We start from the raw sequence: 18,657 nt of genomic DNA, 5'->3' as shown, positions 1-18,657 counted from the left end.
TATGGTGACAAAGATAGGCTGAGGTCCTAGTCTGAATTTAAATTCAAACTTTTCCAAATTTAGCAATGTTCAGATGTGAAAGTTTTGCTCACCTCACTGCAAATTACTTTGTTTTTTTCTTACATAAACATTTTCAGCCAAGCTGAAACTAGGCACTGGAGGGATATAGTGCAAAGATGACCATCTGATTTAGAAGACGGAATTAAAACCTGTTTCACTGGGACTTCTCCCACTTGTTACAGTTAACATAGGAATTCAATTCAAGTGAGGTTGGAGGTAACCTTAGAGTCCAGGCCCATGATGATCAGGGTAACATCTGGTGAATCTTGCTTTTACTTTTCTAGAGATTTGTTATCTTTCTCTTTGTTTCCTTGGGGGTTGGATGTAATAGGATACAAGGTCTGACTGAAGGCAAGTGGGAGATCAAAAGTAAAGTGAAGAGGGAAACTGAAAAGGAGAAAGAGGGAAAGGAAAAATGGGGAGAAAAAGGTGGTGTTACCAAGAATATTGGAGAATGGCAAGTGAAAATGGACTTGACAGCTTACTGGGAGACAGGGTATGATAGACCCTACAGGAAACTATAGACTTTGGCTCTGGATCCCACTGTTTTTAAACATGGACATTTTTTCATTCCATAGCAATTTTGAAGGCTCTGAAACAATTACTACACACACAGCCTGTAGGCCTGCTGCTGCTTTCAGTTAATGCTGCTGATAGTCCAGAAAGTCTTGCTGATCTCTGACAAAACTGTTCTGGATTTCCATTATTGTAACTGACAACATAGTTGGGGGTGAACAATGTACAGACAGCCTATGAAGATGCCCAAGAGCAGGAAAACATGCAAAATAAAAGTGAAATGTAGGTCATTTGATAAGGTGATAGACAAAGTCCTACTGAAGTTCATATAACAATAGAACAGTTTGGGTTGGGAGGGACCATTAAAGATCATCTAGTCCAATCTAGTCCAACCCCCCTGTCATGGACAGGGACATATTTCACTAGATCGGTTTGCTCAAAGCTTTGTCCAACCTGGCCTTGAACACTTCCAGGGATGGGGCATCCACAACTCCTCTGGGCAACCTGTTCCAGTGCCTCACTACCCTCATTGTAAAAAATGTTCTTCCTTATGTCCAATCTAAATCTACCCTCTTTCAGTTTAAAACCGTTGCCCTTTGTCCTGTCACTACAGGTCTTGGTAAAAAGTCTCTGTCTTTCTTACAAGCTCTTTTTAAGTACTGAAAGGCTGCAATAGGGTCTCCTTGGAGCTTTCTCTTCTCCAGGCTGAACAACCCCAACTCTATCAGCCTTTCTTCATAGGAGAGGTGTACCAGTCCTCTGACCATTTTCATGGCCCTCCTCTAGACCTACTCTAAGAGGTCTATGCCTTTCTTATATTGGGGACCCCAGAACTGCATGTAGTACTCCAGGTAGGGGTCTCATGAGAGCAGAGTAGAGGGGGAGAATCACCACCCTCAACCTGCTGGCCATGCTTTTTATGCAGCCCAGGATACGATTGGCTTTCTGGGCTACAAGCGCATATTGCTGGATCATTGCATTGAACGTTGTGAGGGCTGTGAAGGGCAACAAGCAGGGCTTCTGCAGGTCTATCAGCAGCAAAGACTAAGAAAAATGTGTGCCAGCTGCTGAATAGGGCAGGTGACAATGAACCTGGTGATGAAGGATGTGAAAAGAGCAGAGGTACTCAATTCCTTCTTTGTCTCCATCTTTACTGGTAAGCCAGGAATCACAGGCCCCTGAGACCAGAGGGAAAGTCTGAAGCAAGGAAGACTTACCTTTGGTGGATGTGGATCAGGTCAGGGAATGCTGAAACAAACGACATATGTAAGTCCATATGACCTAACAGGATGCACCCAGAGGTGCTGAGGGAGCTGTCTGGTATGACTGTGAGTCCACTCTTGATTAACTATGAAAGGTCACAGTCATCAGGGGAGATTCCTGAGTACCGAGAGAAAGCAAATGTAATTACCATCTTCAGGAAGGCATGAAGGAAGATTCAGGGTACTACAGGTCAGGCAGCCTCACCTCGATCCCTGGGAAGGTGATGCAGCAAATAATCCTGACAACCATTTCCAAACAAATAAAGGACAAGACGGTGACTGGAGTAGTCAGCATGGATTTACAAAGGGGAAATCATGCCTGACCTGCTAGGCTTCTACAATGGAATGAATAGGGGAAAGCAGTGAATGCTGTTTATCTTGACATTAGCACGGCTTTTGACACTGTCTCCCTTAACGTCCTCATAGACATACTGATAGAATATGGGCTGGATAAATGGACAGGGAGGTGGATTGAAAACTGGCAGAACTGCCGGGCTGAAAGGGCTGTGATCAGCAGCACGAAGCCCAGCTGCAGGCCAGTCACTAGTGGTGCCCTCAATACTGGAGTCAATACTGTTTACCATCTTCATTAATGACCTGGGTGCTGGGGGAGTATACACCTTCAACACGTTTGCAGATGATACAAAACTGGGAGAAGTGGTTGATAGACCAGGTGTCTGTGCTGCCTTTCAGAGGGATCTGGACAGGGTGGAGAAATGGACCAAGATGAACCTCATGGAGTTCAGCAAAGGGAAGTGCAAAGTCCTGCCCCTGGGGAAATGGAGCAACCCCAGGCACCACAACAAGTTGTCCAGAGAAGCTGTCAAGTCTCCCTCTTGGGAGATACTCAAAACCCAACTGGACACAGCCCTGAGCAAGCTGCCGTATTTGGCCCTGCTTGAGCAGTGGTGGGGTTGGACTGGGTCATTATCAGAGGTGCCCACCAGCCTCAGCCATTTTGTGACATTACCTTTCCTGGGACGTGGCTCTACCCCTCTGTAATTTTGAGGAGCTAGTGGCTCCTACTCTACAGCCAGTGGTATCACATACAAAAGAAGCTGTTTGTATAGCATATAAATGCAGCAGAACCTGTATAAAGGTCACGAAGACATATTCTCTTTTATCTACTCATAGACAATGCAACTGGAGTGAGCGATTCCATAATTCATTTCAATGGGAGTTTTGTTAGCATTAGATTTAGGTTCCAAGTGCCTGACCTGCATTTTTATGGGTGATTTGTTAGCAACAGTGGGTAATCCTGCAGAGAGAAGAGGTTTTGATACTCAGCAGAGTACTAACTTTACATCATCTCCACTTCTAAGAGAACTTTAGATAGCAGGGTAATTCATGTTTTCAGAATGCTGCATTTTGCATCAAACTGTTTACTATAATGAAATAAGTAATTTATTTTTGTCTGAGCCTGCATCACATCTCTCACTTCACTGCTGGTTCTGAACATCAGTAGGAGGTGCTTGAACTGTGCTTCCCCACACCAGTGATGCATCCACAACAGGATCTTCCATAGCCCAGTGTAAAGGTTTATAAGTGTCACTGGACAAAGCTGTACAACATTTAATTTTTTCTTTTTAATCTTATCTGTTGATAAGAAAGGTTTGGAATTTCCTGCTTGGGAAAGAAAACTGGCATTTTTATGACCTAAGAATGAATCCTACTTCAACCTTGCTGGTTATTAGTATTAATTGTAATTGTCATCATCTTAAAGCAAATCCAAAAACTAATATTATCACTTAACCCTAACACGTGGTTGGCAAGTATACACAGCCGTTTCATGTCAGGAAGGTATAATGGATGTCTGCAAGCTGAATATTTTATATAAATAGTACTTTCGTATTGTGAATGTCATTATCAAACCAATATAACAGACATAAACTATGATATATTTTGATGTTGGAGGAAAAAGGAACACAGAATGTTATTGGTGAGGAAGGTTCTTGCAGAGCAGAGACAGTTTCTTCTGCGAAGTGGCTGTCACAAAGTGACACTGGATCCCTCTGACACAGTAAAGTTCAAATAAGTGAAATCATGTCAACATCTCTTACATAAGAGATGTAATTTAGTTCCATAAATTACATGAAATTACATGAAACCTTTGAATGTATTTTAGTGATAGTACAGATTTCAGTAACATTACAGCATGTTAACACATTAAAAACTCCTGCAAACATTGCCAACTTTTTTTTACCTAATACAAATATTACCTACCAAGAAAAGACACTTCTCATAAAAGGAAAGGGATTTCTGAAATAATTTACAAAAGCATACCACATGTCAAGTTTTCTAATGCTGAAGATAAGCCTCAGTTGCTGATAGACCAACATTTTCCCAGTGCCTGCTTAATGTAAAAAGACAGAAACCACCATGAGGACAGAATCCCCAAATCCCTTCCCCACATGTTATAACCCTTAAAGTTCCTCTTGTTCCTTTCTCTCTTTGTGGTCCAGTGACTCTCTCTCTGTTTTGCAGAGTAACACAGGTGGGAGGAGAGAAGCAGTAAATGCCAACTGCTTTCCATCCTCGTAGCTGCCCTCGGGTAAGGCTTGGGATTGTCCTGACAGCTCTAAGAGCTGGCTAGACCTTGACTGCTGAAGAATGCAGTGAATCCAGCCTCGACTTCGTGGATGAATACGAGGTTATTATGTGAACAGTGAGCATTAAAATTATCATTAGTGTCATTCAAAGTGTGCATCCAACCCATTCTTTCATGGAGTTTTTACCACAAGGAAATCTTTCTAAGCAAGAGCAGACAACTGACCGAGGCCTAGCACTTAGAGAGGAGTGAGTTTCAAGACATGGGGAGGGATATAAGAGCCCTAACAAAGGAACTTAACTGGAGGAGATGAGGACCAACTGAGTGCATGTAAACCTCTTTTTCGAGAGGAGGGTGCCTCTGTGTCTCCAGTGGTGGTAGATTGCACAGTCTGGTACCTTTTAGAGCGTGGACAGATGTCCAGGCTGAGGGTAAGAGGTCTGAAAGAGGAAGACCCAGGAGACGGGACAAGCCATTGGTATATCCATTTTCGCTCAGTAGTTTTTATGCTCAACTATGCTTCTTCCCATGTAGGTATCCCTTCTCCTTCAACAAGACCCAAACACCAAGAACCAAACTGTGCTTATGCAGTAACAAAAAGAGAATCTCTCACTGATATATTTCTACATGTATTTGAGGCCCAATTTGAAAAGCAAGGAAAAAACCTACTATTTTGAAAACCTCCTAAAAACATAAATACTGCTCTTATTTTTGCACCTTCCAGTAGGTAGCTCTTTGCCTTTAAATGCTTAATATTTAAAATCAATCTTGTGTTTCTTATAAATCAAATGAGCAAGCTAGCTTGGGGGAGCAAGGTGTGCAATGTCAGCTGGCCAGCAATAAATGTTCGTATACTTGTGGATATACTTGGAAAGCCTGTGCCTCTTCCACCCAGTGCTGCTCCGATAGAGAACAACCCTGTTTCTGCTGGCAGCTAAAAGTGCCAATGAACAGCTGCCAGAGCAGCTGTCCCAGGCCCAGGCAGGTCCTTGGCACTGTGGGGGACCTTATTCACCTGGCTGAGCTACGAGAGACCTGCCAGACTAAGGATGTGGGCATCAAGGTGTGGCAAGTGCATGCAGGGTAACCCTCGTCACACGTGGCTGCATCCCAGCACCCTGCACCTTGCTTCTGCTGTGTACACTGCCCCGTTGTGAGTTGTGCTTTTGGTTTTAAGGGAGTGGAAGGGGAAGGAGTTTTAGATTAATCTTCCCTAAATTACATCTGCAGAGTTTCCTTCCTTTGGGCTAGAAAAGAGCTCAAAGATTATCCATCTAAACAGATTTTTTTTTTCCAAATGCTTCTTACTTGCTCTTTTTGATGAAAGACATCATTTGAGGGGGTTCCTTTTCTATTCTGCTTTGAAAACTTGTGGCAGTAAACCAACAAGTTCCCTTCCCTTTGCATACTTACCCTAATATAGAAACTTCAATCACAGGCTGAGACAGCTTCTCTCTAAAACAATTTTCTTCCTTGATCAGTCTTTGAACCTACAGGTCTTTTATTAGATTCCATAAATGTATCTCTTGGGGGTAGTTTCATCAGAATTAGCACAAGATCAAAAATGTCAAAGCATCAAAGCAGCAGTCTGTTCTCCCTCAAGCCAAATGCCAACATAATCAGCCCATTGGTATTTTCCCTATATCCCCCCAAGACTCAAGTTGCAAGGGGTTTAACAAGGCTTCCTCAAAAAAGGGAAAGCAAACGATTTGAAGGTGAATCCTCCCAAGTGACTGACTAAACCAGCCATGCAAGGACACTATTTTAGGGCTACATAGACTTGAAGCCATATTACCATTTCACATTTCAGCTTCTCCATTTACCACCCTTGAGGCTCATGCTTCAAACAGGACTGGGAGTGGCAGGGCTGCTTTTGGCACCATGTAGATTGAGGATTGTGGTTTCTACAGTCTGCTCTGTATCAGCTGGTCACAACTACAGCACAGAACTTCTGGCACGCAGAAGTTTCTCTTCTTAAAGCAAGGAAATTATTAGTGAATGTGAAAAATTGAGCAGAAAACTGTTTTGATAACAGATGGGCTTTCAAAACAGTAGCAATACTGGTGGTCCTGAAAAGTGATTACATTTACATATATCCATCACTGCAAGATCATATGAACCTGGCTTCGCAGTTTCAGTAAGAATACCTAGAACTGGGAAAGCTGAGATGAAAACTACTTCTGAAGGTATTTCCAGCTTTATCCAGTTCTGTTTATCACACTTGTGGCTTTTCTTACGCAGCACCCTATCCAAAAGTTTGAAAGAATCAGTTGTTATTCATAGCCACATGCACCTGCAGACAAAACTGAGTGGTATGTGAGCTATTGTTTTTATTAATAATTGTGCTGTGAAAGGTTCCTGCTAGGCTGAGGTGTTTAAGGGAGTCGCACGAACGCTGCAGGACTGGTGCTCTCCATGGGCTCGCTCATGTACTGCCCCACAGCTGAGTTGGCAGCAGTTGCCTCTCACCACCTCACTGGTAGAGATTGCCATCCTCTCCAATACACCAGCTCAGGTGGCTCCTTTCATCTGCCTCCACCCTGAATCAGGTGCCTTGATTCAAGATGGATTAAACAAAAAAAAACCAACAAAAAAACAAAACAAGAGAATTACAAAACCAACTAAGCTGGCAGGTGGAAAAAATGAGAGAGCGCATGGGCAATTGAGTTGGTAGGTAGGAACGAATACCTTGGCCTGGGACCTGAGCAAGGCAGCTGAGAGAAGAAAGGGGAGAGAGAGCAATTTTGCCAGGAGCACATTTAAATTAGGAAGTGAATGAATGTATCATCACCCTCCATGCACCAAGAGGTGCCAGTTACCTATGCAATGAGGATTAAAGGGTCTGGCTGCTACTTGTGCCACAGAGAATGTGTCTCATCACCTCATTCAGCTGCTTGATCTAACTTCTTAATCTAGTTTAGGTTCTTTCTCTCTTTTGGACATGCTCATCTCTCTGTGTATGTTTTATATATAACATATGTGTGTGTCTGTGTATATAGTAAGAAAAACATGTATTTAGAAGTTGAAACTATCAGAATTATGGTTTCCTGTTTAACCCAGCACAAAAGTTCGTCCCACACTTCCAGTCATAATTTGTTCATCTTCTGCCTCCATATTATGAAGAAGCTTTAATTATGTGAGTGCAGATTTCCTGCCTGCTTTCCTGCCCCGTGCTCTGTTTCATCTCATACACAAGTGCCACCAGTATTATTTTAGTTTATTTTGCTGTGGCTTTAAGGGGTCTCAAAGGGGTCTGGATTCAAAGCACTGTCAGCGACCTACATGAAAGACGTCGGACAGAGGACCAGACATGCTCGCAGGCTAACACAGCTGAAGCTTGGGTCTCTGACTTATCTCTAATTTACAGTAGGATCACACACGTCTGTTCTGTGTGGTGTCTGTCCTGAGAGTTCCTGGCAGCGCAGTGCTCCGGCTGTGAAGGTGACCTGGAAGGTAGAAGTGTTGTGGTTCTGTCCTCAATTGCCAGCCTTGGGGAGAAAGAGACCACCAGGAGCCAGAATTTTGCACTGGCAATATTCAGCATTTGGGACCGAACTTCCAAGGATTCTGTCTCATCAGTATTTTAGCCTCTCTCAACAGGCCTCCTGGGATGTGCAGTGTTTTTGTAGTGCTGACGCCTTGTAACTGCTGCCTTCTGCAACCATCAGCATACCATAGTATACTCTCCAGATTAACAAAGTGCTGATTCCCTTTTTCCTTATCTTCTTTGCCCCTCAATTAGATTATCCCACACCACCCTTCTTCCACTGTACTCACCATGGAATTTTCTTTATGCCAGGTTTTCCAGGCTGTTCAGAGCTCCACCTCAGCTCCACCTTTTTAGAGTGGATTCTGGTTCATAGCTTATGTTCATTCAGAGGAATGAATTAGCCCACGTCTGCCTCACCTTGACAGTTGTTCTGGCTTTGATTTAATTTTTTTAATTTCTCTATCAGTTATTTTTAGTTGTTTTTTTTTTCCTCCTGCATTTCTCAGTGGTGCAGCATTTATTGTACAAGGAAGCAATCACCTTATACATCCTCTCAGATTGTGTTTGGGATGCAATTACTACATTCCCGTGGACATTGTCAGACAATGAATGTAGTCAACAGTTATCTGGTAGAAATGAAAGACTGGGAGCTAGCAGTGTGGCTCCACAGCAAATATCAATGATGTAGTTTTATGATTATTTGTAGCAATGAGAAAATATCACCAGAACCCTAATGTTATTACAATTAATTCAAGACAAACAGACATCAGCTTGTAGCAATACCCTTTACTGCTTGCATTAAGCATGTCCAGCTGATTTATGGTTACAATGAAAAAAATCACCATCAAGTAAAAAATTCATATGGTGATGTGAGAGACCGCATGACGACTGTGTGAAAATTGTGATATGAATGGGGACTCACAACAGCCTTTCAAAGTCTGAATTTTAGGATACAGACAAATAAATGAGGCAGACAGGGATGCGGCCACAACATTAGTTCTGAGCACTGCATGTGGATGGGATATTTTGTGAATAAGGAAATCTTCCTTAAAAAGACAAAAAGTTGAACGCAAAACCTGCCAGGCAATCAGTACGCAGGGAGTCAGGCAGGAATTGGCTCTTCTAAGTATTAGGCCTTCACGTAGAGCAATTTTATTTTTTGTATCATAAAACCAGGAAATATTTTAATGCCTTTTGTTGAGCTGTTCATCTCTGCTCTATAGCCCCAAAGAATTATTCACTGACTCCACCTGACAGGGATTACTGGATTCAAACCATTTAACTGAGGTGCTCTGCTTCCTGCTGAGCTCCAGGTGTCAAAGACTCACTAAGGATGGACTCTCTTTGCATAGGTGATTTGATAAATAATTAATAAACCTACAAAAACCTAAAAGAACTAGGGAAGAATCTATATTCAAGAGAAGTTTTTAGCAATAGGCAGTTTACCTGTTCTATTATCACCTTGAACAAATGCCTAAATATAATCTGAACAGAATACAAATAATCACTTGGTCAGAAAACAGATTTAGGTAGTTTATTCCTGTAAACAATACTTATGACTTAAACATAGATGTGCTTAAAGCCCCCAGCTGGGATTAGGCCAGTATTGTGCAAACTGGTTTAAGAGACAGGAGGGAGATTTCTGGCTGGCCAAAATGTTTATGTTCTTATTTCAAATGAGCAAATTAAAAAATCGGTGCAATAAAGAAAGTGAAGAAATGGAAAATAGTGTGTAAAGTTATGGAAAAACATGGTTCCTGAGCCCAGATATGTGAGCAGCTATCTTTATTAAATGCTTTCTATTTTTAACAAAGGTGTAAGAAATCAAATGTCAGTAATCTATATTTGCTACCCACCTAGCTAGGGTAAAGTTTTACTTTCAGAGAGTATGATGGTATAACTTTGGGATTTAGCGTGTGTCAGACCTGCTAGGTGCTCCACTGAAGTGAGTAAAATGTGTAAAATGTGTATAAAATTGAGTAACTCTGTACCGACAGATGAACAGGTTGTGCTTGTTTTGAACTTGTACAAATGGGACTGCTCAACCAAATAGGTGATTTATAAAGAGAAAACGCTACCAGGTATATTCTGTCGTGTGAAAGCAATTGGACTAGCCAGTGGGAAGAATATAATGCAGCATGGCAGGCTTTAATTTACCTCTGGAATATATCAGGTACCCTCAGCATTTCCAGATCAGAAATGTTTTGTGATAAGGCTTTTCCCTTTCGGCACCGCTTTTCAGCTAGGTAGTCCCTTTAACCCTGATATTCTCCTTTACTTTCTCACGGTCTAAACACACCCCTAGAGCTCAGCAATTGTAAATTACACCACCTGTGGCTTTCTGACCAACTTCGCCTAAAAGTTTTCATCTATGCATGTAGATCTTTCAGAATTAGCTTATTTCAATCCAGATGTAATCACTTAGTTCTCTAAAACAATTTTGTATGATGGATAATCTTCAAAATAACATTTGCCACCAAAAAGGTCAAAATATAACATCTATCTCAAATATTGTGGAGACTTAGATATATTGGTGTGGTGTTTTCTAATAAATGTTTAATTGATAATCATGAATGATTTGTCTGTTTTGTTCTCCCTGTGTTTGTTATGCTTTTTCTCCTTCACAAGTCCTATTACCCAAAGTATTTGCTACAGGACCAATTCTGGCCCTACTGAAATTAATGTATACACCTGTTATCTTTGTTGAGAGTGAGATTTAGTACAATTTTAAGCACTCTTGTTCTGTATTTCAAGCCCAGCTAACCACCAGAGTTGTTAATAATAGTTTTTGAAGTGTTTGTTATTTTTGCTACTGGATCACATGTACCTACACTTACAAATAAAAAAAGGATGAATTCAATTCCAAAGTACACAGGGATGGGGTTGCTGAAAGTCAGTGGTATTGCATATAGGAACTAAATTAAATACAACTTTTATGTGACTATTTAGGTCATGGTTTTGCTTTCAAATTTGTAGGATTAAAAATGCATCAGTAGGTCACTTTTATAATATCAATTTTTTTATGAAAACAGTGTACAGGAGACTGAACAACTGCAAGTGAAGGGTATTAACTATGCATTAGTTCAGATTTTAATATAACATAAACTATTGAATAGTATTTCTATATTGAATTAGTGGAGCAAACTGCTGTTTTATTTAAATGAATGCTATTGTTTTTCATGTAAGACCACTGAACACATAAAGAATCATACCAGAGGTGTTATGAAGCAGATTGTTCCACTGATTTTGACATATGGAGGTACTGTCAGGGAAGTATGTCCTCCTTAGCTGCAGTAAAGAGAACAACCCTCCTGGTTTCAGACTTTCACATTTTAAGTTTTAGTTCACTAGGTTGTCTTAGACTTAGTTGAACTAGTGACCTGTCAGCAAGGACTCCCTCGAAGTGGAGGCATCCTTTCTACTCATTTTCTCTTTGAACACTTTGCTTCCACTGAAGAAGGGGCAATGTTAACCTGTTCTTAAGACCTTCTTTACAGTTTGTGAGCTCTAAATCCTCCTTGAAAAACAAAATAAAACAAATTTAAAGAAATTACCGCCAAACTTCTCCAATGATCTGGAATTTTATTCCATCCATATACATGCATAGTAACAACATTTGTTGAGAAATTATTTCTATCAGAAGTAGAACATTATCTTTGTGATCACCAGTTGCAGTATTGCTACTCTTATATTTAAATATATCTTATATATGAATTAGATTCATAATTGCAGCATTGAGTTTAGGGTTTTGTTTTAGACTGTGCCTTTCAAAAGATAAAACTGATTGATATGACCTCATTACTTACAATACTGCTTCCAGTAATTCTGTTCATTCTTTATAAAGTATTGCATTTAACAGCAAAGGTTTAAAAATTGAGACAGAGATGCATCAGCGAAAGAAAATACAAGTACTATACAAGAAAAAAATTGCCATCTTCATTTAACGTACGTTTCAGATTAAGAAAGTGGACAGAAACATACTGCTACATACAAATGCAAAGCCTAATGACTAAGGTACTGTATCTGCTAAAATATAAAGTGCAAACTGAGCCCAATTGTTCAAAAAATTGAAATTTTAAGGCGAACTTTACAGCATAGTTGAAACTTCTTTGCAAGTTATATTTTAGCATATACATATATCTGCAACAGCATATAAGAAAAAAAATCAGGATACACAAGTGCTTTTGAAGCTATTTCTAAAATGCTTTTCTGTATTGTTTGCGACTATTTTCTTTAAAATCTACTATACAGTGCAAACCATATGTGCTACACAATAACTATACAATAACATTACAAATGACTTTAATATAAAGTTTTTAAATAAAAAATAACATAACTACAGCTATGAATACTGCTGGTAAAATAAATTAATATTTTTGAAAATGGCACCAATAATACACTTTACTAATGGACTGTAATGAAATTACACCTTTAAGTCTTCAACTCAGCAATAGTGAAATCTCCTGATTGTCCAGATGTAATTCAAACAGCTTTCTTTAGACTGTATGGAACAATATGCTAAACACAGGTACCAAAGGTGACCGATTGTTTCATTTGACATGTTCTGCTGCATGTGACGAGCAATAAAACTTCTTATGAGTTATAAAGTTTGAAAGATTGTTGAACTGGATGTCACACAGTCGGCAATACTTTCCACTGGTTGGGGCCTGGGTAGAACCATTCACGCCTTTAGCTATACTAGACAACTGTTCCTCTGCTGTAGGAATTGCTGGAGAGACATTTTCATTGGCAGTTAAGGGATTCTCAGAGATCCAAGAAGGAGACTTGTGCCCATCTTCATGTGGAGGATTCTGGGAAATGTTCTCTTGCTGTGGGTTTGTGGCAGGTCTTTCCTCCTGTTTTAGTCCTCCATTAACTATTACCATGCCTCGGTTTTTCGGCAATAGCGGAAGAGACTCTTTCTTCTGCACAGCACATCCATTTGAAGGCGCCTGCCCTTTAGGAGATTCACTTTCTGTATTTGTGCTTTGATCTAAATCAGTATTATGAATGACGAGAGAACCAGAAATGTAATCACTTGGCTTTATTCCATAATATGGAGACAGCTGATCTGCTCCTTTAGCTTTCTTTATTGCTCCAGGGTAAAGGCATTGTGGAAGAAACAAATGTTTGTTTTCTTCTTTTGTAGCAATAAGCTGGGCTGCTTCACTAAAGACTTTTAGTCCTTGAAGTGTTGCTAAGTGTGTGGAAAATAAGTTTCCATTAGGAGAGGACTGTTTTGAGTTTCCGTTTTTCTCACATTTGATAATGCTTCTTTCGTAACTGACATCTGGGCTGTTTCTTTCACTTTCTGGGTTTTGAAACACCTTATTGTCGAGTTGTCCCAGGTCGTTACGCTGATGGGCAGTGACAGGGCAAAAATTCTGCTTGTGAGCCAGGTAGTTCTCTACCTTGTTAAAACTGATCTTGCATACTGTGCACTCATGGTAGTCCAGCAGCCTTTTGGGAGAAGTGGATGTCCTCTCTGACGGGGGTAAGCATTTTTTACTGAGATCTATTGGCACATCCATCTCCAAGCAAGACACAGTGGAGTGGGGAGTATCACACTTTGAAACTGGAACGCACTTGTTAATAGAGAGTGATGTTTCCAGATGCTTCGAGACTATTCCTGGAAAGATATCACATCGTGGATGGTAACATTCTCCAAGGCCCTCTGTTGACTCTTGAGTAGATGTACAAGGATTGCCAAGATTAGCCACTTCTAGAAATCGCTGTTGAACTAGTGGTGGCCTCTGCTCTTGCTCTGGTAGGCACATCTCATACATCTTCCTTCGCTTCCGGGTACGCATTGTTCTCTGCATGGCAGGCACTTTGTTGGAAGCGGACCTCTTCAGTGGGGGATCATGGCGAGTGGCACAGTAATACTGCTTGTGGACCATGTACGTTTCATGTCTGCTGAAAGTAATATTACAAGCTTCACACGTGGTCTTGTTAGGATCACTCTCCCCTTCTACTAAAGGAGCATTGGGATTCTTCACATCAGAAGGTTTTCCGTTTATCTTCTCATCGCCGTTGTTTGCAGCTGACAACTTCTTAGATTGTGCTGTAAAGTCTTTTTCATGACTTTTATTGTTTGGCCCGATCAAATCTAAAACATTGGAAGAGTTTATGCAAGACGTCTGCAGAAGCTGATTCTCTGGATCTGATGTGTGAGGAGCTGCATTCAGGATGTTTATCGAGCTTTGACCGTTACTGGGACTTACAGCTTCTGGCATTTTTTCTGGAACACTGGAAAAATCTGGTGACTTTGCCATCTGCTGCCATCGGCTGCTGCAGTAATGCTTTTTGTGTACCAAGTAATTGTCCAAATTATTGAATGTTATGTTACACTCAAAACATGTAGCCCCTTTGGGCATCAAAGGACTGTAAATTACAGGAGGATAATTGCTACTTCCATGCCTCAGTCTTCGATGGACCAGTTCAGACATTTTGGCTAATATCTCTGAAGCCTGAGGAACCACAGTGATGTCTTGGGGAAAAGCAAACTGGGAGAGAAAAGGTCCCATTGGGAAAGAAGGACCAATATTAGGCTGAACTGGTGATGAAGCAAGTCTTGGACTGGATGGTTCAGATTTTATTTTAGTGTATGAAAAACTCTGCTTATTTGTTGCAGGCTGGGTTTCTGGCCTCTGGTTTGGAAGGAAAAGTGGAGCCTTTTTTTCACATTTATCAAGCTCTGTATCAGAACTTGCATCTTTAGTCTGCATGGTCTTTTGGCTCTGGGGAACATCATTTCTGCTCAATAGGTCCGTTGCTGGCTGTAAACCTTCTTCGTTTCCACTTGGAGAGTGTTCAATGTCACTTTCTCTCTGAATTTTGTTGCCAGAGACATGTAACTCTTGGTGCTGCAGTAGCTCCCTCTGAGTTTGGAAGCCAAAATGGCAGTGATTGCATCTAAAGGCAGCTTGAGTAAGATGCGAGAACAGGTGCTGATGAAAGTTAATCACTGAGTCTGCAGTGTAAGTACAAACTGTGCATTTCAGACTAGCACCGGGCGGGAGAAATTCTTCCATTTTCACTCCTACAGAAAAGATAAGTAAAATACAAAATAAAGTGACCATTTTGCCCTTCATGAAGTATACTGGAAGATCAGTTGCACAGAAGGTACAAACACAGTGACAACAACTAATTTTCTTCTGATGGGATGGTATTAGTCACCCTGAAAATACTTGAATTGGGTCAGAATTTCTTTCCTTGAACTGCTAGAGGATATTCCCAGACTTCTGCTCTGCTTCCGAGAGCCTTAGTATCTGCATGCATTCAGCAGAGATGAAGGGAAAGAAAGAACAAGAGAAAGGATAAAAATAGCCTGGACTTACTCTAAATGAAAAGGTCTTAGAAATTACAGTTTTAACTAAAGGAGACATAATGTTCCCCATACACAATCACTGGAAATTTTGAATGCACAGAAAGCTCATGAAGGACAAGAGGCTCAAGGTTATGATATGGCTTGAGGTACAGCTCTCAGTGCCTGAAAGGCACAGACAGAGCAGAAGTAGCATTTTGAGCATTATTGATGCTCAGCTCTTTGCCTGCATGAGTTGGCTGTAGTCTGGGAACAGGAGGCAGATCTATCCTCGTCAGAAAGGACTGATGAGTTGTGTGCATTGTGAAGAGACGAGGAGGGGTAAGACACGGCTTCACCAACATTTTATCTTCCATGTATAACAGCTGTAGGCAACTACTGCTGTAATACAACACCTTTTCCTCATGAAATCACTACAGCTTTCCCTATCAAGAACAGTACATTCAAAGCCATCTTACAATCACTGCTGAAACAAAACCCCCACGTTTCACAGTATTTTGAAACTGAAAATGCTTTAAAAATAGATAAGACCAAATTTTTCTACTGCAACAACACAGATTCTGATTACCTGTTAGACAATAAAAAATGAAAAAAATATTGGTAGGGATGATATTCGGAATCCAAAATGGGTATTTGTTCTGTCTACACACACACAGACATACACCATACCTTGGTCAGGTAAACTAGGCTCATGGTAGTTGGACAATATAAAGCTGTAAGAATACTGTGGTTCAACCTGTGGGAAGTAATTCGATTGTACCTGGAGGTCCTCACTTCTCCCCTAGCATCAATGACTCCCACAGTTGTGAGTGACATTTGAATTTGAACTTCTCTTGGCCTCAGAGACCAGAAGGGAGCCGAGGAGATACATAGCACTTTTAATCAGTGCTTGTTCCCTGTCAGGCACTTTTTCATTAGGAGGCCATATGAAGCTTTAGCTCCTCCACTGCCATGAGACGGTGTTTCATACGATTCCACATCATGGGATACAGTCACAGTGGAGTGTCTCTACGGACTGTGCATTTCAGTCGGGCCTCCACGCTCCGGTGATGTGGGTCTGTTACAGCCCCCAGCGGGAACGGTAACAGAAGCTGAAGCAAACAGAGCACTAGCTTACAGGGCATTTGGAAAAGGAATGTTTCATTCCTACTGCAGAAGCTGTTACAACTTGTGAGAGTCTGTATAGAAAAATAAAGATGGACAGGATCTGAAAGAGAGCAAGAATGATTGAACTGACTGGTTTATGACTAAAAAGAAGGGGAAGGCCTGACTTTTAGCTGCTGATCCGAGAAATACCTAAAGGTTCTTACTGGAAATTCAGCAGGATCTCAGACCTATGTCTTTCAAGGAATAAAGATGCTTATCTCTAGATTGCAAGAAGACATGGTCACTCACAGCTCATGGCTGAAAACCCTCTCGACACCTAAGCCAATGGTATGTCACTAAATGCAAAAAGCTGAAGCAACCCTTTTACACAATGGCTAAAATTTCAGAATTTTCCTCTGCTTAGGGAGAAATGAATTTGTTATCTTCCAAGAGTACCTGGTTTTAATTACTAGGCTGTAAGACATGCTGGGCTGCACTCGCCTGCTCTTGTTGAAGCTGTTCCTACTGTTCGCTGGTTCACTGAACAGTGAAATATTTGCTAGGCAAGAGACAGAAAATGGCAATAGCCTGATATTCAAAGTTAAGATCTGGAAGCACAAAAAGATCTGACCTCTGAATGAATGGCTAAGTGTTGTCTGTGTTCTCTACATACAGAAGTTTCTCACTCAGCACTCTTCTAGTCCTGTTCTGGGAGGTACCAAACTCCTCCAAGGCAACATGATGCTTTCTAAAGTTGTAATTGCTGCCCAAGTATCAGAGGAACATTTTTCATTTCACCAAGTCCGCAGAGTAGATTTCCACTTCTCCGGGAGTTTTTACACTGCAGCCGAATAAGGCTTTCTTCTCTGAATAAAGCACACAGTAGTGTCCTTTAGACTCCATCCATTTAACAGGAGGATCAGGAACTCCTGCAGGGCCCTTGCCCCTTTCCAGACACAGCTCTGTACACTAGACAGCCAACACAGCCATAATCTGACACTGCGGTCTTTCTTATTTGTAGGTTTTCTCTGCTACTGAAAACTCCAATACAGAATGTTCTGCAAACTCAAAATTTGTGTTTCCAGCCCTAATTCAAAACAAATTCAAACAGCACACTCAAAGGACCTTCAGGGAGGGAGATAAGATTCCTGCTGAGTTCAATTTTTAATCTCAGGAATTTTGTAATCCCATTTTCTGTGTATCTAGTGTCATAATTTAAACAACACGGACAAAGAAAATACTATCCCTGTTTTATATTTATAAGGAGGGAAAAGAATATTGTTATGCAACAAGAAGTTTATATGAAACAGGTGTCCTGGGAAAAGCACACAGAGTTCTGGACCCTGGTCCTTAAAGCCTCCTGCCTAAGAAGCCTACTCTAGGACCCCAAGATCTTATTTCAGAAGAACTTGCTCTCTGGTGGTATGTATTTCTCCGATGAGCATCAAAACAGGGTAGGTAGAGATTGTAGTCTAGCAGACTCATATTTGTTGGATGGAATCCTGAAGTAATTGATTGAATTTCTCAGAGACCAAGCAGCAGCAGTCTAACTGTGTCTGGATTCCTGAGCGTACCTTCACCAGTAAAGAAATGCTGCGTATATGTGTGTATACACACATTAAGAGAGAGACAGCATTCAAACGAGCATCAGTAGATAAGAGAAATGACACTGGTTACCTGGGAGAGGTGCTTGGTGTAGAACACAGGTCAGAAACTGTTGACATTTTGGTAGTATCTACACCCAATGCTTGCATATATTTAGAGAGACATTGATCACTGAATGTCTATAGCGAATAATTCTTCAAATAGCTAAATCTAGAAGATGATACAGGAAAATACATGGTACTTACCACTGTGAGAATTTAGGTGCATTTCCAGAGCTCTTGCATTAGAAAAACTTTTGGTGCACTGCGGAAAGGGGCAGACACTGGATATCTGCTGAGAACTATCTTCGTTCTCCTCTGACAGCTGAGGCCCCTCTCTTTGCCTCCCACTGCAGTAATACATGAGATGGGCCTGCAGGTTCCGCTCGCTTCGATACCAAATGCCACAGGATTTGCAAGGGAATATGTCCTCTACAAGCAAATATAACCAGGTGCAGGTTAGCCATGGTGCACTCAGCGTCAACCAATTAACACAGCTGGATTAATTCCCCTCACTTCCCCATTAAATGCATGCTTATTTAATAAAATATTGAAAACAGAGCCATGGGTTTATTAAAATGTCATTTGCAGGTGACAGACTGAACGTGGGAGACAGTTGTTTCTTTCAAAAGGAGATATTAAAAAGTTACTAGAAAAAACAGCTAGAAGTTTTTGGCATGTAATTATTTAAAAAATGAAATTAAATTAATTGTTTGTTGTGAATA

General features: G+C 40.9%; 1 protein-coding gene across 2 annotated transcripts in view; it reads right to left on the bottom strand.

The window, feature by feature from the left end:
* Positions 1–11,438: 11,438 nt before the first annotated feature.
* ZFPM2 (zinc finger protein, FOG family member 2) overlaps positions 11,439–18,657 on the bottom strand; it is a 323,709-nt gene continuing 316,490 nt past the window's right edge. For both annotated transcript variants that reach the window (XM_052788292.1, XM_052788290.1), the window contains 2 exons: positions 18,140–18,364; positions 11,439–14,918 (listed from right to left, as the gene is read on the bottom strand). In XM_052788292.1, the coding sequence (XP_052644252.1) occupies positions 12,427–14,918; positions 18,140–18,364 (2,717 nt within the window). In that variant the 3' untranslated portion in view covers positions 11,439–12,426. The remainder of the gene's footprint in view (positions 14,919–18,139; positions 18,365–18,657) is intronic.

Source organism: Harpia harpyja, chromosome 5 (genome assembly GCF_026419915.1).
Source record: "Harpia harpyja isolate bHarHar1 chromosome 5, bHarHar1 primary haplotype, whole genome shotgun sequence".
Lineage (NCBI taxonomy): Eukaryota > Metazoa > Chordata > Aves > Accipitriformes > Accipitridae > Harpia > Harpia harpyja.
This window is presented reverse-complemented; position numbering and strand designations above follow the sequence as displayed.